At 40.9% G+C, this 23,249-nt stretch overlaps 1 protein-coding gene across 2 annotated transcripts; it reads left to right on the top strand.

Moving 5' to 3' along the window:
* The first annotated feature begins 161 nt into the window (after nucleotides 1-161).
* LOC115377903 (speckle-type POZ protein) lies at nucleotides 162-22,659 on the top strand. Of its 2 annotated transcripts, none has more exons than XM_030077979.1 (10): nucleotides 162-260; nucleotides 9,856-10,057; nucleotides 10,456-10,577; nucleotides 14,663-14,814; nucleotides 15,059-15,186; nucleotides 15,932-16,109; nucleotides 16,322-16,377; nucleotides 18,473-18,595; nucleotides 19,116-19,258; nucleotides 20,908-22,659. In XM_030077979.1, the coding sequence occupies exons 2-10, from the start codon at nucleotides 9,980-9,982 to the stop codon at nucleotides 21,050-21,052; spliced, it is 1,125 nt and encodes a 374-aa protein (XP_029933839.1). In that variant the 5' UTR covers nucleotides 162-260; nucleotides 9,856-9,979; the 3' UTR covers nucleotides 21,053-22,659. The 2 variants fall into 2 exon arrangements, with proteins under 2 accessions (XP_029933839.1, XP_029933838.1); XM_030077978.1 differs by lacking the exon at nucleotides 162-260 and adding an exon at nucleotides 1,228-1,246 and having other exon boundaries at nucleotides 20,908-21,052.
* Nucleotides 22,660-23,249: the final 590 nt, after the last annotated feature.

Raw genomic sequence — 23,249 nt, 5'->3', positions numbered from 1 at the left:
ACGGTCATATCTCACGGACATGACAAATTTAATTTTCCAATCTCGACAAGCCACTGAAGTGTCTGGTATAAATCACAAAATATAGTCCGTGCAAGGCGACTCCAATGCAGCGGGTGGCGCTCTGGAGCAGACGACGTTGTCAAAATGTGCCAGCTCTGTAGCCCATGGATCTATAAAGAGACCTAGCAACTCTAGCCAGCTAGCTTCCGAGCTAACAACAACAAAATCCCAGAGAAGTAACGTTATAGATCCACACACAGGTGAGTTCGGTAATAGCCATAGCAGAAAGCTGTAATATATGAATTCGAGGTTTAAATTATACTATTAGACCAGCTATGTGGTTTCTGTAGTCTTAATTGCTGCCTCAGTTTGCCCGACCTTTTTGTTTGCCTCACCTCACGAAAAGGGCTAAATAGCCACCACGATCGAGTTAGCTATCCTGCTAACGCTAGCCAGGTCTGGGTTATTTATGTAACGCTAACTAAAGCTGTCGATAAGCACGTTTACAGTGGGTAGTTCAAATGACGAGCCAGAAGAGATGATCTTAACCAAGACAGCTTTGTGGACTTTCTTGAATGTTTGTTGGAAAGCCACCATCTGGCCCAAGCCTAGCGTTAACTAGTTAGACACTGTCACTGGTTAGCATTAGCTGCAGTGTCTGTTTCAGTTCCTAATATCCTGGGCCAAAATGCCAGGTGGTAGTACATGGTGAGTTGGAAACCTTGTCTCTAGTTCATAGAGAGCAAACAATAACCAGCTGTCATGCAGAAAGGACGTGTACATTACGTCCAAGCTTCATATTGGGCCTTCATTATACATATTCACAAGAACCATTAACTTTGCTGCAATGTTTTTTTTTTTTTTTTTTTCTCAAGACATGGTGTGCACTGATCATGTTATGACCGAGCAGTTGAATGCAGATCTTATGTCATGTTTTCCCTGGTAATGTGTAACCACACTGTTGTTAAACAGCTTACCGGAACATAAGCTGTCATGACAGGGCCAGACCAGTCTGGATCAGAGAGGCTGCTGGCCCAATGGGCTGCAATAGCATTGAGTCACTGGACATGCTTGTGTAGCAGGGACTGGTTGAATGTGGCCAAAAGGGATAGGGCAGTGTCATCCACTCAATCTTAGAGTGTCAGCTCATGACCGGTGTTCAGTTTTGCTCATGTGGATTGAAAAAAGACCAGACATGACAGCAGAGGGCTGTTAGCTCTGTGTCATTTCTGCATGCTGAGAGCAGGTGTGTATCTCTCACTTGTATGTCTTTAATGGAAGTACACTGCTGGAATATGTGCATTCGTGAAAAGGTTCAGTTTCATCCCATCAAGCTGCAGGCTGTTGGACATTTCTTAAAGTGAACAGCTGAACTTCTTGCCAGATTGTGTATGATATGGTCCACAATTTCGCAAGTTACAGTTTATACATTTGAAACCTAGTTATTGTCATAAAGTGCCCTCAGAGAAGTTGGTTGCAGTTGTTTATCTGATCAGTCAGTGTGGAAACCTTTGGCTGCACAGCTAAAGCGTTTTTGGCATCGCATTTAATTACTGTTTGCTAACAGTGGAAAGTTGTAATTAGGCAAACAATGTGCATTTGTAAACTGTTTTCAAATTGTCCATATAAAATCCAACTGAGGCAGTGCTACAACTACAATGTACAGTTTATAAAAGAGGAATAGCGTGAGCACAATTTGGCTAGGATGATGAATCATAATTTAATATAGCCTACTGCAATGCACAAATGTGACAGAAAGTGTTGTATGACTGAAAAATTAATTGCAGCATTTGCTACATTTTATTCCTCTGTAGTAATCAAAAATGAGACAACGTGCTCATCTCAGCTTCACAAGCTCTCTATAATTTATGTTTATTATGTACACTTGCTGTGCACATAATAAAAATTATGTAATAATTTTGTTTATTACATAATATCTTTCTTATATCAAATAATAGATCTCTTATTGCATACTGAATCTTATGTAGATATAAGTGCACACTGTATCATCCCGTCCCTTCGAGTCCAACCTAACTTCTTATGGTGATTTGAGTGACTACTAACAGAGTAAGAGTTAAGAAATTTTGGCTCTTTTTGGCTGATTAGTTAATATTATTTTGTAGATGAAATCTTTGAAGTAACTCTTCAGATTTTTGGATAGATGATGCCATGATAATGATTTAACTCCTGAAGGTCTGAACCTATTTTGGGTACCCTGCTTCTCCTGTGTCTTCATTTGACAGAGCAAAAAATTACATTCCATCCATATTGTTTTTTTGTTTTTTTTTCAAACCCTCCCCTTTCCATTTTCAATTTTTACATTACTTATATACATTTTTTTGCATCCAGATTTTAAATCTCTTAACTTGTTGTGGTGTGATTGAATTATAATAGTTGCACTGAATTAGTAGTTTATCAGTAGAAACAAAACACTGAAGAACAAGCTCACTGTCTCGGTTAATATCACCCAAAGAGACCTTTGCAATGGTCGATGTCATGTGAGAACTATTACTTTCCTGAAGATTCCAGGTCAAACGTCTTTTCTCCTGTGCTTTCTCAGGACCATTTTTGCTGTGTAAGTAGTTTTTCATGCCCAGTTAATAAAGAAAGAACAGCATAAATAAAAGCACCCTCCAAAAACCTTCAGACTGGGTGAAAGGCACCTTAATTATCTTGAGGAAGAAAGTCAAAATACTCCCTTACACACAAAGATAGACTCTGTGCATCTTTATTTTGTCTTTGATTTGGTCATTCGACCTTTATCAAGATATTTGAGCAAGTTCAGTTGGAATGGTTTATTTTGACTCCCAAAACAACAAAATCTATGTTTGTTTAAAAAAGTAACAAGGCCTCACATACCTGCAAATGATCAAAACTAGAAATAGAATAGAAAGATTATTAGCCTATAAGTCAGTGGAGTCATGGTCCAACTCCTCACATTGGCCTTGAACTCCTCTTTGATGTTGTAATTATTGGACTAATTGCAGTGTTTCTCAGCCAGCAGGAATGTCTGCCTTTGGAGGTCAAAATGTCAAGTGTACCATCTTGGCGCAGCTTGCCTGTTTGTAATGGTATCAACCAGAAGGTGACTGGAGTCATTAGATATGCATTGAAGTACCTTCTCCCGTTCCCATCTTGCCCATAACCTCCTGTGGCTGGGGAGGTGAGGGGGGCTTTAGTGAGGAACTGCAGGCAAGAGGTCAAGACTGGGTGCTAATGCTTTTTTGCCCTGTCAAATCCCCTTCAGTGGAATTGTGGGTCTGCACAAAGTCAGGGATGAGAGGGAGGCAAGCTGATCGCTGCAGAAAAATCAATAGTTCATACCTTTCTGAGATTGAGTTTTTAGGGAAGGAGGAGCACCATGAGCAAGGGCAGAATATGAAATCGCTCCCATGGAGGCCCAACACGCTCCGTGCGATCGATCCCCGGTCCCTGTACCAATTATAGTTGTAAGGTTTGTGGTGGCTTGCTGCAGTCCTCAAAGACCAAAGCCTTGGAGAGAGACATTGTGTTCAGTGACGCTTAGACAAGGGCTGCAATTTTTTCATTGCCCCTGGAAATTGACGCCTGAAATGTCTCCATGCTTACACTCTTTAAATTAGAGCAGGGATGGATGGTTATTGTTATTATTAATATATACAGACACAAATATATGATACCTTTTCATTTGAAATTTCAGAGATGCAATTATCTAGGTGTACTCAAGATGCTTATGTTTTTGACATACAGACAGCTCCTTTTGTCTTGCTTTTCCTCTGTCTTTTGATTATTATTGTGTTATCTTGCTTACATCTGAAATCTAGGTTCAGATGAGTTCAAATTGCGTTCAACTTCTGAGTAAGTTTTCTGAGTTTCAGTCAACATTTGAATTAGTTAGCTGTGTCCGTGGGGTGCACAAGACATTCACAAGGTTGCTGAACTGTGAGTGATCTTAGCTGATGTTGTTATAATAGTCACTGGATTATTGTGGTCACAACCATGACCCAGATTGTATTGATTTTAAGTGGCCAACGCTGTTGTCAAGGTCCGTCTGGTTTGTCTTTACAGGATCAATATTGTGAAGTCAAAAAAGCTCAGAGCTTCCTCAGGTTTACTTCTCACTGAGATTGTTATGATCAAAGGCTTTCACAGAGATTTGTGTTCCTCCATAGATTTTGAAATGATTATTTCTACTTTTGCTGTCTGGCTTTTGATACTTTGATGGGGGCAAGAAAAAAAGATCAGCTCTCATCCGATGCATTGTTTTTTTTATCCTTATCTGTACTGCATGATGTTGAAAACTTTACAGATAATCTATGAACTCAAGATCCTAATCATAGGGATTATCTTATGAAACGTTATATATTGTCTTATATTTAGCATTATCATAAAATTGGCCTTGAAATGCCTTTCATGCCATGGAGACTTTCTTGGTGATTTTTTTTTTTTTTAGGATGAGTTGGTCCAGATTTTTGGATCCCCGAGATGTGTTCAGTAGCATAACACTTCAGCAGTTGCCATATGTTGAATGTGATTGCAAGTCATGTGAGCGGTGAGAGAGAGAGAGGCAAAGGTAAAGGACAAGTTTAAAGTTGTATTCGCCTAAGTTTTCCAGATCTTGGGTGTTTTTTAGCTCAAATGGCTGATCGGTCTTCAGGTCCTCTGCTCTTATTGACCACCTGTCCTTGAAGCTGGCTCTGATTCTGTTCTCATACATCTTTTTTATTTTCATTTTTCTCCATCTCTCCTCCTTTTTTTGCTGCAATTACAGTGCTGTTTTTTTCTATTCTTCCTAGACCCAGGCTCATCTTTCATTCTCCATCAGTTTTTCCATTTGGCCTCTCTTTCACTTTACTTTTCATTTTCTTCCCCTGTGGCTCCCTTCCTTTACACTCATCACCTCACTCCATCTTGCCAGTAGCCACTGTTAAAGAACAAAGAAGATTGGCTGGCTCTTCATTCATTGGATTTTTTGAAGATATCACTCAGAGCTAAGCCGAAACAAGCTCCTGATATGGATTGTTTTGTGTGCTGGCTAGACTCCCATAATTTAAATGCAACGGTGAATACTTTGAGCTGCGCAATGTTTTTTTTCATACTCCATTGAGGATGCATTAGGCTAAATATCTGGACTGTAATCAGGATTGGGTCTAGTTGTGCTGACTCAGTAGTGTCACAACGTGTGTAAAGAACATGCTTGCCACACCCACCATTACCCCACCAGCTTGTCCCACCTCATGCTGCATTATCTTGATCTTCTTGTTTATTACTGACAGGACCACAACCTAGCATGGTCTGCTGCTGCTTCCACGTTGCCCTTCTCCACATTGTTGTACTTGGCTGTTAAATGATTGTGGCCCACTAGTTTTGCTATACTCCTCTGAACCTGTTATGTCAAGACATTTGCATCCACAGGGAGTACCGCTACCAAGATTGTTTGTTTCTTTATAGCACCATTATTTAAACTAAAGCGTTTAGTGTGCGAAAATCCCCGGAGGGCAGCCAATTCTGAAATGCTGCAACCAGGCATCTTCATAATAGCCCCTTTTTCCCTGCAGGGCTAGCAGGGGCTTGCTCATTATTCATGCCTCTTCGCTTCCCCAGAACAAAAACAGTTTCACTTCTTTCTTAATTTGTTGCTTTGGTAGATGATTGTTAAGCTAGGATATAGGATCATATCAGAAAATAGTGCCATCACCTGCATGTTACTGTAGATCTGTAGTTGGCCCTGACCCTGTTGAGGCCTGCTATGTCTGTTCAGAGGATTTTTGAATTGGTGACTGCACCTCTTGACACTTCATGTGTGCTTTAGGTCTGACCTGAACACTATGCAGTTTCTCTCAGCGCGAACAGATCTACCTCCATTCTGCTGTAGTGCATCTACGCTTGCCTTACAAAACTCACGTTGCATCTTGCAACCCCACCACCACCCTCTCACAACCTGACTTTATATTAAACCTATGCTGTATATTTATATGTGACTCTGTCTGGAAGAACAAGCTTTTTGTGTAAACATGGAAGAGGCCCTAATGTTTCAGCAGGATGGTTAAGGGCAGTTGTCTGAAAACCAGAGGCTCTGGGTTTGTTCCTCTGTATGGCCTTACCCGTTGGAGGTATCCTTGAGCAAAATGCATCAGCCTCACAGCCCCCTACATTGGGGGCTGCACAGACTCAGTGATCCAATGTCATAACCAGAGGGTGGAAAGACTTTTTGCTTTGTAGAGCATAAGTATATCAAAATAGGAAATTTCTGAAGGACTCCGCATTTGGTCTCAGACTATCACCTGGTAAAGTGAACAGTTTGTAAATAAGATATGTATGTTGCAGGGGTCCACTGGTGACTTCAATTACAGAGGATTTGTGTAGCACATGAAGCTCATTTTCAGGTTTTCAACAGACTCCAAATCTGTTTGTCTGTAGTTCAGTGTGACATGCCCTCTGTTTTCAGTCTGTAAAGATTTTAAGATCGGTGCAGTCTGTGGGCAGCATTACTGTCAGCTCTCTGCTCCTGATGACTGCACTGCAGGGCAGCGTGACGCTCAGCTCACTGCCATCAGAATTTATCACCCTGCCTTTTGACCTAAATTGAATTCATGGATGAAGAAATAAAGGCTGTGTGTGTATGTGTGTTTCTGTCTGTGTGCGCGTGCATGTGCGTGCATCTCTGTGTGTGTGCATGAGACAAAGAAAGAGATGGAGGAAAAGATTGGTGAAATGGAAAAAGATATTGAATGGTAGAAGAGATTGGCCACAGATGGAGTGCATGAGGGGGCAGAAAGAGATGGACCAGTATTATATAGGAGTGATTTGGGGAAATCCAAGGCATCGTTTAGCTCCTGAGCCTACTGCAAGATAAAAGGGGCTCATAAATCTGGCATTGTGTCGAGATGGTGTCCAGCACCCGGTAATTTGGCCTTGTCCAATAACAAAAGTGTTGAAAGAGACAATACAGTTACTGTTTACCACTGTGGCATGAGTTAGCGATGACACTGAGCTACATGTCTTGTTTTCCCCGGCACACCTTTTGTATTGGCATTACTAAGTTGAGGATTAGCCCCTCAAACATTTCTATTTCCTCCTCTTGGCTGGTTTCAGATGGTGGCCCCTGGTGGATGGGACACGGGTGAGATCTACCAAGCTGATTGAGGGAAAAGCATGCCTGGTCATGTTGCTAACATGGGATTAGTCTGAAACATTTTTACAGCAAGTACATTTTCCTCTGGTTTCTTCAGGGTACAGTCCACGCTCTCTCCTTTGTTGTACCATGACTGCATTCATTTAAAGTTGCTAAGACAAAGAAAACAAAGCTAGAAAAGAGAAAAACAAGGCTCGCTCAACAGTAAATTTAAGACTCACTTAATTATCAGGTTGTATTTGAGATTTTGCATCCATAAGATTTCTTTGTATTGTTTTCAAGCACAATGTGTAGGTCACACTAAATTATTCTAGTGACAGCTCTAAACCCAACCAGACTATGCTGTTTGTACCACATGATAATCTGTCCTACAGGATAATCTGCAACAACTGTAACAACTGTCGTCCCCGGGTGCCCTCTCCCGTACCTGACTCACCCAAAACTGAAGACTCGGGTTATTAGACCCAACACATTTTTTCCTAACATGTTTGATTTTTGTTGGGCCCAGTTTGGTCAGGCTTGTATGGTGTGAAGCAGCCCAAGACTGAAATCTGATAGTAACCCAGGCACCAGCCAATTGGACTTTAGGTCAAGGGGAAGAAAAGGAAAAGTCAGGAGGAGGAGAAGTCACTTTCAAAAACAACTCCACTTCATCCTCTTTTGTTAAGTTGCAATGCAATTTTATTTTGATGTGTACAGTTCATAGAAATTTTTATAAAATAGCAATATGCCTTGGTCAAGCCACACGAGTGCAGTAACCATTTAAGTGAAAGAAGTCTTATAAAATTCTCAATCAGTGTTATCCTTGTGATAATGTCTCATATTTACTATTTCCATAGAAGAAGCTCTTTAAACAGAATCAAGTGTCCAAATCCAATAATCTGCTGCACTAGAGCAAAGCCAGGACTGACAGTGATGAACATGGAACAGCCACCAAAAATCAGCCACTGCTACCAAGCAGCCACAGAACAAACACTGTTCTTTCTTTTTCTCTCTTTTTTATATTTTTTAGGGGGTTAGTCCTGGGTGGAAAAATGCGAAAACCCACTTGCTTGGTGTAAAAGTGTTAATTGTATGAACAGCTTCATGTTGGGATGGCAAGCACCCCTGTTGTTTAGTTTGTTCTGCCCTTGTCAGGGCAAGGCTTGCATTATTATGTAATCTGATAATCTGTGTGTAATCTGTAATCTTCATCTTTTTCTTTTGATCCTTTTCTGTGAACACACACACAGACCATCTTAACCTGTTCAGCTCCACCACTCACACAGACGGGTTTCTCATCGCTGCACAGCTGAGCTTGGTTCAAACTCACAGACTTGTATTTTGAATTCTAGTGGAGATCCTAGGGTTTCCGAAGACTCAAAATACGCCCTGCTGAAATGTTTAAAACATTATGCACAACACATCTAGATATTTTTTGTTTGATGTAATGGTGCAATCATAAAACAATGGCATCTTGGGTTTGAATATTTCACTCAGTATAGGGGTGAGGTAGCCTCAGTGAAGTGTTGCAACCACAGAACTTGAATTGAGTAGAACAGTCTGTTAACACTGCAAGTTACATATATCTCTAAATATCCATTTTCACAAATTAAAATTGTCCATTTGATTATTTAACATTGGTCACATACTTTAATGTTTACTTTTCTTGCAGTCAGAGTTCTGCTTTTTGTGAGTGTGGCTACTAAGAATGGTGATAATTGTCATTGTTCATACCTTCCTCATATTGTTTGACTGTCAACATTAGTGGGTTTTCTGCTAATTTACTGCTTATGTGGGCACATTTCCACAATTTGTGATGCTAGATGGGGCATATAACAGCCTACCAAAACACCCCACAAATCTTGCTTGTAATTACCACAAGGCTTTTGTTGTTCATGTAGCATCACCTTCTACTTGTCACTTAGCTCATACTGGTAATACTGCAGTGACATTGGATGTGGGAGGAACTCACTACAGTGTGAGAGTGTTGGTCAAAAGGATAGATTTAGTTGCTTTTTGCATAATGGAGAAAGTTAGGCCTACTTGTTTGCTTTCGTGCATGTGTATTGGGCAACAAATATTTACAAGTGAAGTTAAGGGATGAAGTTTTAACTACAGTCAACTGTCACAATGGGAAATGAAGAAAACAAAGTCCCATGTTGAAAATATCTTGAATTGTTCTTTAAAACCACACTCAGTAATTCCACCACTGGTGCACCATGAAATGTACATATTGGACACACACAAAACCTTAGATTGTCTGTGGTGGAGCAGCATTACGTGTTTCAGAATCAGTCAGTGGCTCCAACCCCCACAGCAGTCCTAGCATGCAGCCCTCCACCTTGTTTATTTACAGTTCATGTTGAGACTTAATTGCCATTCCAGTGGCTATTGATCGTAGAACAGACTTGGGCCATCGATCTCCTGCTGTCCCACAGTGGGTCAGGGACAATTCATCTAGCTCTCTACAAACAGACTGCTCTAGCAGGGTTTGTGGGTACACTCTGTCTCACTCGAGTTAGCCAAGATGAATTAAATGATATTGACTCGTGACTAGATTAATGAGAGATGTGGTGCCTCCACCTTGAATCACAATGAGCTGTGTTTTGTGTTAAGTGTAGTAGTTCTCGTTGAGGCTGTATGATAGTCCTTGCCCAACTCTATTGTATGTTAGAAGCATCAGCCAGGCCTAGAGTATTTTCAAGGAGACACAATTCAAATTTCTAGGCTGGTCAATTAACTCTCATGTCTGTTTTTAGGGGGCAAACTGCTTCCATCTGGCGTTGCTAATGCAGGTGGACATCGGGGGTGAACACTGACGTGTGGTAGTGACGGATCCTCCTCCTCGCCCTCTTGTCCCCCACACCTGCTGTCACGCTGGCAATGTCAAGAGTCCCGAGTCCCCCTCCCCCGGCGGAAATGTCCAGCGGGCCCGTGGCCGAGAGCTGGTGCTACACACAGGTAACCTCGCTACATATGTGAAGTGGCAGTCACTCTTGGTCAATCTTTTTTTTTTTTTCCTTTTTCTGACCATCTGTCTGCTCAAAGATCTCCTTTTGAAATTGCTGTTGTGGTGTTGTAGTGTAGAGGATGAAAACAAATTTTTGAAAACACCGAAGCATGATTTAGGCTGTAGTCAAGTAGCGAGTATTTGCAGGCCACGTGTGTAGGCTCGCACATACCTGATAGTGGACTCAAAGCTTTCGGTGCCAAAGTGGTGTTTTCACACTTACCCATCTTTGTGTGGACATAGCCTAACCCTTTTGTTTTGTTCTCATTCCCCATGCAGTGTCAGTAATATCATTGTGTCATATAATATCGGAGTGTTTCTAATTCTATTTAATGTTTTACCCCATCAGATCAAAGTGGTAAAGTTCTCCTATATGTGGACCATCAACAATTTCAGCTTTTGTCGTGAAGAGATGGGCGAAGTTATCAAGAGCTCCACCTTCTCCTCTGGGGCCAATGACAAGCTGAAATGGTGAGTGAGAGCTGCTTTGTTGTCATATCCCAGTGTCTGGTATTTACAACCTTATTGTCCTGCACAATTATAAACACATGAAGAATTCCACCAGCTAGCTGTGCTGATTATGTGAATTGAAATTATGACATGCAGATGTATGGAGAGCTTATGAAATTGATATTTAGCACGCAATCTAATATGAGATTATTACATCAGAGTAAAATGTTGCCAATTTTTCTACCCCACGATATCAACTTTATTCAAAGCCCAATACCACTCAAAAGGCTTTACATGCCCACCAGTTTACAACAAACAAACAGGACGACACTCCCTGACTTAATCCTCATAGTGGGCAAAAAAAGATGTAACAGGGAAAAAGATGAAACAGCTCTTGAGAGGGCCACAGAGAGAGGAGGCCCCTTCATGGCCAGACAGGTGTGCATTAGGTGCCAAGGCAGTGAGCAAATTACAAACAGTACCATCATATTACAGAAGAAGACACAATAGCAGACAAAGTAAAGACAACGAAAGCAGCAGGGGGCCTTGAACAAGGCAGTCAGCAGCCACAGCAGTGCACAGGCTTTGAATAGGTGCTGGAAATCCTTGGAAACATCAGAATTTTAATATAGAGTTTTCAAGGTGTGAAAAGTGCTTTGGTTTTGAATAAAATGCTTGAAACTGCCTGAAATTGTTATTACATTATTTTCATAGTAAATGGCTGGGTTGGTGACATATTTTGCAACTTTTTTGAAACTTTGTTGTGTTTTCCCTTCTGTAGAATGCTCTCGCCAACATAATTTTGCTTGTTTATAGCACAAAGAACATCTGATTTAATATGAAATAATTTTGAGTAGCCATAATCAGCTGTAAGGTGCTGGAAAAAACTTGAAAGTGCTTGGAAAGTGCTTGAATTTGGCTAAAGAAAGGTGTAGGAACCCTGGGCATAGGACACTGACCAGCCATGGAGCCACACACAAGGCATTTATGTTGAAACATAAGAGACCTACACACACAGAAGATGGGGGAGGGAAGGAGAACATTAGTGGGGTACCAGGACTTAATTAAGCAAAGAAATAATATAGTGCATAAATGCATTGATGCAGCAAAGCTAATGGCCGTGGAAGGCACAGGAGTAGCAGGGCTTTGCAGGCGGGCAGGACCAGTGACAGCAGATCTGACTGTCACATTTATGCATTGCCTTATATTGAATTTCAGTCTACAAGGGCATAGTGATTATTGAACATATATTGGCTATATTATGACTGGGAAAAGAGTTTGAAACATGGATGTTGATTTTTGTGCTTGTTCCTTTTTTTTGCGTCTTCCTCGCACCCTCTGCGTCTCCTGGTGTGAACGTGGCTGTTGCCTCATGTGCGAATGACTAGACGACTAGAAAGATTCATGCACCGAAACTCATTTGAAGTCTTCAGACATTATGATTAGAGCTCCGTAGAATTTGCTTGTTCATGATGATTCTCAGCTTTTTCACACTTAATTAGCACACACGCAGTGAGTGAGAGGTACATTTGAGTTCATGTGCAAAGTGGCGACAACAGCAAACTAGACATTGCAGTGTCAGCCACACACAAACAATATGTTGTGTCCTGCCATTGTAATCTGTCATCTATTGAACTTACAGGAACAGTCCCACTCCCACCCCCCCCCCCCCCCCCCCCCCCCAATTTTTTTTTCTTTTTTGATGCTCTACATTATAATATCTAATTAGCACTCTAGATTTTGGAAATGGTACGAATATCCAGCACTATAAAGGCTCTTGCACATTTTGTCTTTGTTACCTTATTGTGGATTGGTGCATAGGAGAAGAAGTCTACCAAACAGGAAAGTATTAAACTCCTGCGCACTGTCTTCTTACTTGTAGTAGCTTTTATTATCACACCTCAGTTCTTAGACCTTCACCAGGTGTTAAGGAAATGAAACACTTGATGAAGGTCTAAGAACAGAAACATTCTGCTTTTGTACTAAGAGACTATTGCTGGGACAAAGACTGTACGCAGGCTTTCCTCATTAATATTCAGCACACCAAGCTTTTGATGACAGCCTTGCTATTTGGTATGAAATGAAAGCACAGTTTCACTTATTGAACTCGTTGGTGGAAAAAAACAGTGAAGCCGTCTTTGGCAGCATACTCAGACCACACAGACACACACATCGACAAGGAGATGGAGAGAGAGAGAGACAGGCTCTCACACACACAACCCACATGGAGCAGTTCCACCTCTTACCTCTCCTGTACCGCCTTTAGTGTCATGTTGAATAAGTTTGTCAGGCGTGAGGCATGTACAGCGGACCCTCTGTGACCAGCAGGCTCAGAGGAGCGACAGAGGACCACACTGACACATTTGTGCTCCCTCTGAGGAATCCTGCAGCTGCAAAGAAAGGAAAAACTGCAATACACAGACACTCATGACTTTCCAGCTCTCCATAGTCATAGTTTCTGTGCCTGTTGTACATCAATAACTCATTTGTTCACTGTTAAAGCTCATCTATTTAACAGCTTTTGTTGTTACTTAAGTGGCATTTTGTGCTCTACTCTGTAGGGAGTGGACCATTTTGTCACCTCAGTGTTTTTTTGTTTTTTTTTTCTCTCTGTTGTGATTTGCCACAGGTGTTAATAGGTCTTTGTATTATAATTTGTTGGCTTTTGCCTTTTAAGATATGTTATGTACAATGTTCTTATTAGCTGTCTCTGATTACCTTTTAAACTATTGAGAATTGCATACTACAGAGTTTTGAAAGAAGCATCGCTATCAAGAAAAAAAAAACTAACTTAAAACTGTATTCAAGGACAAAAAAAATGAAATAGGATATATATAGTTGCGCTTGTTGTACTGTCTTTGTTTTGCCATGATATCCAGATATGCAATAAAATTTGATAACTGCATGAATTACAACCATGATCAATATAATGCCATCATAATAAATAAACTATGCTTGGCTCTTCAAGCCACTGAATCAGGTCTAGTCATATCAAATTGTGTTGTATGAAATACAATACTATTGCAATAGACCTGTGTTTCACAGCAGGCATTTTGACATGAAATAGCAGGTAAACACAGGAGTTTCTAATTACATTAATTAAGGTTCCAGAGGCTTTTCAATGCACCAGCCGAGCACCATCAGCCTGCCTGTTAGACCAGTGAGCAGATCCTTCATTGATGTTATTAGTAACACCTGTGTTTACCTGCTGCTCATGTCTAAATAGCTGCTGTGAAAGAAGTCTAATTTAGAAATCACTGATGCAGTGAAACAGTCAAGACTACTTTGTATTCAATTGCTTTGGCTCATTGTATATTTAGGGGCTCAAGCAGCAAAGGCCCTGGAGCCGTTTTATGATTGCGTGGATTATTTTTCTTTCTTAATTCTCTGCTAAAAGTATCTAGATCTTAGAAACCATACCCGGCACAGTACTCAAATTTGACAGACCATATGGTGGTGCTTTTAATAATGAATTAATAATGATTTGCATTTTGGCCTATAAGCTTTGAACTCCCAGAATTTTTTTATTTATTTTTTAATTTTTTAATTTTTTTTGGAGATTCTGTGGGTTGAGATGAATTGATCCATGTAGGCTACACTCATCAACTGGTTGTCAAATGAATATGAAACTCAAACCATGAAACTCAAACCATGCGGTCTCAAGTGTGGCCTGAGCGTGTGTGCAAACGCCTCACATTCCAAATCAAGGTGGCGCTGTTACACCCAAAAGTTTAAATCTTCTCAGCTGCATGGATTCGGTTCTGTTTTTTTCCCCACATGTTCTCCAGTTTGAAAGCTGCCTTTGTGCTGCATGAATTTCCTGTAAAAGACAGCAGCATATTAAACTTTCTGTTGATTTTTGTATTGAATTAACTGCTTCTCACTCTTAATGACATTAATGAAGGATCTGCTCCCTGGTCTAACAGAGGCAGGCTCCTGTTGCTCTGCTGGCTCACTGGAAATTAAAAGATCTGCTGCACTTTAGTTGACATCATTAGTAACACCTGTTTTACCTGCTATTTCATGTCAAAATACTTTTTGTTACATAAAATACTAACCATTCCCCTTTATGCCTTTTCCACCTGCCCCCCCTCACCCAACCACAGGTGTTTGCGTGTTAATCCCAAGGGTTTGGATGAGGAGAGCAAAGACTACCTGTCTCTGTACCTGCTGCTGGTCAGCTGCCCTAAGGCCGAGGTGCGCGCCAAATTCAAGTTCTCCATCCTCAATGCCAAGGGAGAGGAGACGAAAGCCATGGGTGAGTTAGGGGCACATCATTAGCTTTGTTGGCAAGATTAAAAGGTAGAGTGAGATTGCTTTTTCAAGACGACCGAAATCATTCTTAGCATCCTTTTGGCTTGGAACATGATTTCCATAAAGTCATGTACGTGTTTGAATTTCACTTCTTCTGTGACTTCACTGTTATCATTGCATTGCTCCATTTATTTAAACCCGTGTGTGTGTGTGTTTCTCAGACCTCTGTTTGTCTTTGTTGTGCGCAGAAAGCCAGAGAGCATATCGCTTTGTCCAGGGGAAGGACTGGGGCTTTAAGAAGTTCATCCGCCGAGACTTTCTATTAGACGAAGCTAACGGTCTTCTACCCGACGACAAGCTGACGCTCTTCTGTGAGGTGAAGTCTGCCTACTCCTGATTTGTCTCAAGCCCTTTTTGTTTTGTTTTGCTGGTTGTTATTTCACCTTGTTTTCCCCACTCAACAGTCTATTTTTTTAAGATTATTTTTGGGGTATTTTTGCTTTATTTAGGGTTAGGGTTAGGGTCACAGCGGAGACAGACAGGAAAAAGAGGGCTGATAGTGGGTTTGACATGTAGCAAAGGGTCTGAGGCGGATTCAAACCCAGGCCGCTGTGGCTTATCGCCAGTTTTGACATGGTACACGCTCCACACAGGGCACCCCTCAGCAATCACTTCTAACTACTCAGATCTGAACACTATCAAGTCAGAAGTTTCTTCATGCAGTGGTGATTTTTTTTTTTTTTTTGCCTCAAGTTTTGTCACTGGTACTGCAAAACCAAATAATTCATAATTTCATATAATTTCAAATAGCACTAAGATAAAGAAATTCAAGTGCATTTCATATCTTTTGCTGGAATTGGGCAAGAGGTTTTTTTTCATATTCAGTAATTGATTTTTTTTTTTTGTTCTAAAATGTAGACAATCTGAAAAAAAAAACCTGCCTTGTTTTACAAAATGTTTAATAGTTTTACTTTTATGATAAGAGCTAATCTAAGTCAGCTTGTTGACAAAATTATATTTCTTCAGATAACTGAGTCCTCTGTTTCATAGATGTTAAATATCCCCCCAAAGTACATAATCTGTAACATTTTAGAGTTGAGCATGTGATCTCTTGTCCCCAGGTGAGTGTGGTGCAGGACTCAGTCAACATCTCTGGCCAGAACACCATGAACATGGTGAAGGTGCCTGACTGTCGGCTAGCAGATGAGCTCGGGGGCCTGTGGGAGAACTCGCGCTTCACCGACTGCTCCTTGTGCGTGGCAGGACAGGAGTTTCAGGCACACAAAGCCATCCTGGCAGGTACAGACACAGGGCAGATGCACCTTGTGTATGATATTCTCTCTGTTCCACCTCTTTGATCTTCATTGTTTATATAAGAACATACGTACAGCATATACTAAAGTGTATAAATAAGTAGTGGTCATTTCATCGCCCTCTTTCCGTGTCTTGCTTGATCTCATAGCTTCTCACACATGCTCATTTTCCAAATCTCTCCATATTGTTCCTTTCAGCGCGCTCTCCTGTATTTAGCGCCATGTTTGAGCATGAGATGGAAGAGAGCAAAAAGGTAAGCTCAAGGACCTGAAGCTTTTTTTTTCTTTGGTTCAGAAATAAATGCATTTTCTTGGTCTATTGTTCAGCTGCTCAGAGTTTCATTGCTGTGATGAGGGGTTAAAATGAGTGAAGGATTGTGTGCTGTCAGACGGCTTTGGCACAGAGCTATTTGGTGAAACTGAATGATAGCGCACCTGAAATGAATTCGTCCTGCCGCCCAGGGGGGTCAGGATTCATCCTTCACTGACAAAGCGGCAGAACGAGAGAATTGCTTTTTTCATTTCTGCACTTGTGACTACAAAAAAAAAAAAAAACAAATTGCAGGAGATGGTACCTAAATGTTTCTTTTAAACAAAGGTCTTTTTTTAGATTTTTTTTTCCATTGGCAAACTTTTTGAAAGATGGAAACAGTTTAGTTTAAAGAGCAAATTGCAGGTTAGGGTTTTTACAAAAGTTAAACTTAACCTTGTGTGAAAATGACCATGTGAAAAGTTAATGCAGGATTTAATGTTTTACAAGACATAAGGGCACATGTTCAGAGGAAAAAGTGGCCGTTTTGAGCAAAGCTCATAAAAACTTTTTTTTTTTTTTTTTCAAACATCGCATCATGTGACGTAACGGGAGGGAGTCAGTCTCCTCAGCTCTGCTCCAGCTTAGTGCGCAGTCGTAGGTGGTAACGAGTCTAAGCGATCGTGGTATAGTGAGTTGGTCTGTTTTCAGTAGTTTTACATAGCATTTATTTATCATCATCATGGTAAATTATTGTGTTTGTGCCGGTTGCACAAACTCCAACCTGTCAGGACATCGGCTCCACCGTTTTCGAGGAGAAAAACTCAGTGTGACCGTAAATGACAGCAAAACACAGTAGACGCTCACACTGAGCTGAAATAAATAAATTAGGTAAATAACATAAATAAACAGGCCTTACTACGTTTTTCTGTCATTTATGATTGCGCTGAGTTTCTCTCCTCTCCTCTGTTTGACCGCGGGCAGAGCTGAGCTCTCCGTGTGTCTCCACAGAGCGAAGCAGAGGAGAGACAGTGAACCAGGCTGAGTTGACAACAACTACACTCGTTACTTTACTGCAAGTGCAATAAAAGCTTTGTGAGTAAAAAGCAAGTAAAAGTAATTTAATCCACGCAAAATATGTACAGACAACAAGGTGGGGGGCTTTAAAATCAGTTTATCGTTTATCAGGAAGCTGTTTATCTCTCTCTCTCTAACGGTAAAGCACTATACAACATCGTGCGGAGTTATATTATGCAGTGCGAAATACAACTGATAGAAGCTCATTAGTTTTCGTTATGGGTAAGTATCAATACTCCTGCTGGTATTAGACGAGCATTACTAGTTATAACCTGATAGCAAACTTTACAATGTTGTGATGTGAGCACAGTGTTAGATAACGCTTGCTCACGTTCATAGATATATGCGTATATATACGTATCTACAAGCTAACCCTGGTCACCTGCCCGGTCCTCCACTAGTTCTCCTCGCACCTCAACTGAATCTCTCTGACCGTTATTTCTTCTGACCCTGATCTGTTCCTGGTCTCTTTGACGCCTAACAGGCTCATAATTATAAGGCTGTGGTCCGTCATATTGATATAAATACACATTCACAACCTCTTCAGTGTCACAACTGGCATTAAGATCCATTATTTTCCTGTTGTTCAAACTGACCGCGCTCCCTCCCGCTACGTCACTTCCGGTTTAGCTTTTTCAGATGCGGAAGTAAAATTCTCTCACAAAACAACTCCAGAGGTCACTGTAGTATATTTATATGCGTATTTCATTGAAAATTCAGTTCCTACATCATCTTCCTACACATTGATTCACTGGGGTCTCCAACCTGCAGTCTGCTCTTTAACTTTCAATCCCACCTGCTTTTAGAAACAGTGGAGGAAGGTAACTTTGTTTTGTCATTCTCTCCCCTTGTTACATATCATTACAAAGAAATGCCATTTTTGAAGTGATGCAAAAAGCGAAAACCTGATTATAAGGAGCAGTAGTGAAAAAAAGTTCAGAAAACAGAGTGGCTTTGGTAGAATGCACATTGTGAAGAAAGGCTTTCATTTACCCTTCCCCTTCCCTGTCTGTTCTCGTCAGAACCGAGTAGAAATCAACGACGTGGAGCCTGAAGTATTCAAAGAGATGATGTGCTTCATATACACCGACAAGGCTCCCAACCTGGACAAGATGGCTGACGACCTGCTGGCAGCAGCGGACAAGGTAACATGATTTTACAAAGCTGCTAAATCAAAATGCTTTGACAGATTGAGATGTATTCTGTTATACTGAGTCAGATAGCTACTGACATTAAGTGTTTTTTATATGTATTTTATAATAACGATGACTTCTTAATGATTAGTTATTACTACGTAAACTATCACAAATATGTTGTAAATTATTTGTAAATGATAACTGTGTTAAATGTAAATGTTAACTATGAATATTAACGAAAAAATCATTAGTAAATGATAACTTCAAGATTTGTTAATGTATTATGAATGACTTGGAAATGATCATTAGTAAGTCATTCATAAGACATGACTTGTTTAGTGTCTTCAAGTGCTTCTGCAACCTGTAATCTAAATGATTGATCATATTTCATACATTACCACAGTGAACCGCAGTGTAGCTTTTGTTGATCTGATGTACGATGGATTGTTTACATTCTGTCACATGGTTGGCTCTGTGTAGAAACCCTGTATATAACTTGTTTCCTCTCGTTATCCCCTCTCTGGCTCAGTATGCTCTGGAGAGACTGAAGGTTATGTGTGAGGACGCCCTGTGCACCAGTCTGTCTGTGGAGAACGCCGCTGAGATCCTCATCCTGGCCGACCTGCACAGCGCCGACCAGCTCAAAACGCAGGCAGTCGACTTCATCAACTAGTGAGTTCACGGCGGCCTGCAGGCCTTATTACAGGCGCGCAGATCCTCAACACCCACTCCACATTTTCTCTCCTCTCGCCTCATTGCTGGCCCTGCGTTGGTCTTTTGCCGTTTTCTCACTCTGCCTCCCTGATAGTGGATGGTGGCTGTGCTGCTCTTGCCTTTTATGTTTGTCTCAGTGTCTGCCTTCTGCTTTAGCATCCCTTTCTTTTTTGTCATGGCATCATTACTCTGATTTCATTCTCACCCTCTTGCTGTGTCTCCATCACATTTAATAGATTAATCTGACGTCTCCTTTGCTGTGTTCTCTCTGATAAAATTAAATCTTGTCAGGGCTTTCAGTGCGATCAGGACAGCCTGACTCTTTGCTGGGTCTGGTGTCACCTCTTTAGTTAGCATGGATGAGAAGGTGATAATTACTATCCACGTGTTTGTGTCAGTGTCCCAGCTCACACAGCCACAGTTATTTCCTAACTTATTAAGGTTTTGTTTGTCTCCCTCAGCTATACATCATTGCTGCATGATTTTTATATACTCGGTAGTCTGTCCAGCCAGGTTCTCTTCGAAAATCTTGGAATGCTCCAGAAAGAGTCTGTATTGCCTCTAAATTTGACAAAACCAGAGACAAATTTTAAAATAAAACCAAGACAGGGATTTCAGTGCCAGCTGTGCATGGACAGTTTATTAAAAGAGTCTCAAACCATGATGGAGTAGACATAACACCAACTGAACTGGTAAAATAAGACATCATTAGACATAAACACCTTGCAGCTTAGCAGCAAGGTGGCATTAGTTTGCATCCAGAAGTGGTTTCCAGTAGGACTTGCTTTATTGTTTTATTTTGTGATTAATCATTTCATCCATAAACTGTTAAATTATGACAAATGCCTTTCACACTCAAAATGATGTCTTCAAATAGCTTCCTTGGTCAGACCAGTAGACAAAAAAAATCGCAATGATATGCTGTAACTTGTAAAACTTCCAGATTTTATTCACAAAAGAGCTGCGACGTTTAAGTCACAGACCTTCGACACATATACATGAAATAAGATTGACACTGTGAGAGAGGAAACATAACACAGTCAATCAGTCATGAACTGACATAACAACCCATAATCTACCATGCAAATCGTGCTTCATGTTAAACAACTGTTGAAACAGCTGATTAATTGTGCAGTAAACAAAGTGTTTTTTAAATTAATGGTTTGTTTTAAAATAATTGGATTAGTTTTGCAAGTTGCAGCAGTACATGGGACTGCCTCTTTTCTACAGTTGGTCTGTTTTTGTTCCTATACACCTGCCCTGTAGAGAACGACCTCTCAGCATGTGCAAAGTCATGACCAGCAAAGATTTGGTATTTTTACTTAATAAATGAGTAAATAAGGATAATTGATTGTCAAAATTATAATGGATTAGCTTTCTACTACAACATGTACACTACACTGCTACGACTACTTGTTTCAGCTCTATGTCTTATAACGGCTTTAGGCATGCATAAATACAGACAGATAGGATGCATTTGGAAATTGCAGGAGCCAGGTGTTGGTCTTGAGAGACGATGTGTGTATCTTTTTCCAAGTCTAATGTTTGCACGTTCTCTCCCTCTGTTTCTGTCTCTCTTCTTCTCACCTCCCTGTCTCTCTCTCCAGCCACGCTGCAGAGGTAATGGAGACAGCAGGCTGGAAGTCCATGGTCGCGTCCCATCCTCACCTGGTGGCTGAAGCCTACCGCTCCCTGGCCTCTGCCCAGTGCCCCTTCCTGGGACCCCCCCGCAAACGCCTCAAACAATCCTAACAGCCACGCAGAAAGCATCTCCACACACACAACATACACACACAAGTTTTTCCCCCTCGCAAACGCAGGGACAACCTCTCCCCAAGCTGTTACCTTCTTAACTACCTACAGCCTCCCCCTCATTCTCCCCCTTCCTCTCTGTCCCATCCAAAACCTGCTGTATTTAGTCTCTTCTAAAGATGGAGGGAAGAAGGAGGAAGAGAAGACGGAGATGGAGGAGAGGGACAGGCCGGCCCGCGAAGTGGACGATTGTTGTCTACAGAAAAACCACAACACCCCTCTCTTTTCTCCTCAGCTCTGGCTTAGTGAGGTTTGATGTTGTGCTCCTTCCCGTGTGTGAAGACATGACCTAAATCCTTCAACGTCCTGCTACGTCATGCCTGGGATGTGGAACCCACCAGGGAGGAAGAACTGGGCACATTGACCTGATAAGATCCAATCGTGTGGAAATGCGGAGGCTTAGAGGATGAGAGCAGAGTAACTAAATAAAGTCTTTAACTGTCTAGTTTAGCATACGGCTTCCCTTCTCTCTTTTCTTAGTGATTGGAGCGGAACAGTCGCAGAGGACAAATGGGCCTATGAGGGACTTAAGAAGAAGTGGGCCTATTAGTTACAAACTAGCAGCCCCAGAGAATGACAACCAAGGGCTAGTCAAAAAGTAGAGATGGGACAAAAAAAAAAAAATAAAACGAAATAATTTTCCCAAAGAAAGTTGGGAAACATTGCACTAATGTCACAGGTCACCCTTGTCAACCCCTACCAGCAGTGAAGTAGAAATACTGTAGGCAAGCACACATTGAAGCAAGTTTCTTGGACTCAAGATCCAGTTGGACCATCAAGAACAAGTACCCTTTAAAATGATTTACCTGCAAGTGACAAAAAACGACACATGTAAACCCATGTAGAACTTTGCTTCATCTGCATCTTTTTATTGTTATTATTTTTTTTAAACGGGCAAAATACAGTGGAGAGAAAAGAGCAACGCACAACAAAATGTCACTCTTCGTGGGGAATTGTATTTTGTGTGTGGATCTGTCTTTGTATCCCTTGTGAAAATGAAAACCAAGGTGTCCATGGACAAATGAACCAGGAGACAAAATGGAGGGAAAAAAATGTCAGGCAGTGGTTACAAAATGATTTAAGGATACAGTCAGGCATATTGTTGATGTTCCTTTACATCAGATTTCCTATTTGTTTTTTCCTTCAAATTATCCATTTTATTTTATTTTTTTATTATTTTTTTCATAGGAATTTGTACAGACACCAGTGTTTTTGAAGCTGTGTAAACAAAACATTTTCAGCCATGAAACCTAAAAAGTGGACAGATGTTTTCTTTGCAGGCTTGAAGACTTGACTGAGGGAAAATTAAACTGAATGAACACGTTTTAATGTTCAGAACAGACAGAATGTGAAAAAAAAAAAGCGCACCAAGGCAAACCACATCAGATGCATACGACTTTATGTTTTAACCTGGTGAAACATGGTCATTGATAGAAGGAGCCATTGCTGTTTATTTCCTGTAGATATTGCTGGTTATGAGAAGTGACACTTAGTTGTTACCATTTTTTTGTTCCCAAAGGAATAAACCACAACTATTTTGTATTGAATTCAATGCAAACTTCCTTGTGTGGGTATTATTTTAGTGTGCATTCTGTTGTATTCATTATTTTCAGGTGGCCTTTAAGGCTGCAAGAAATGTTATAGTCTAATTGTATTAGACTAAATACAGTCTTCAGGGAATCCCATCTCATCATCTGTGATATCTTGGCGTAGAACAGAGAAATCTGCTGTTTCATAATAATTTAAAAGCTGCACTATGCAAAATTACAGAGGGTCGATTGAAGTCAGGGCCATTAGAATTACCTGACAGAAAATACTGTATAACCGTGTAATTTGATGGTTGAGCGCACATAGGTCTCCTCATGGGATCTATTGATTCAAGTACAGACTCAGATAGATTACATGAGGACTCCACATTTTTCTCAGCCGAGTCTAAACATGCACTTCACTCAACCCTCAGTATCCTTGCATAGTGCACCTTTAACTACTCTGCAGTCCACAACACACCCAATAAGCTCTCTGTGGCTCAGAGTCTCAGATTGGGTCAGGGTTTCATCAGTCATGTGCTCAAGGCCTGATCTCTGTAATGAACATCCAGCCAGTAGAAGATCACTTCATGAGCCCTACGTCTCCATCA

The sequence above is a fragment of the Myripristis murdjan genome, chromosome 19 (genome assembly GCF_902150065.1).
Source record: "Myripristis murdjan chromosome 19, fMyrMur1.1, whole genome shotgun sequence".
NCBI classification, from domain to species: Eukaryota; Metazoa; Chordata; class Actinopteri; order Holocentriformes; family Holocentridae; genus Myripristis; species Myripristis murdjan.
This window is presented reverse-complemented; position numbering and strand designations above follow the sequence as displayed.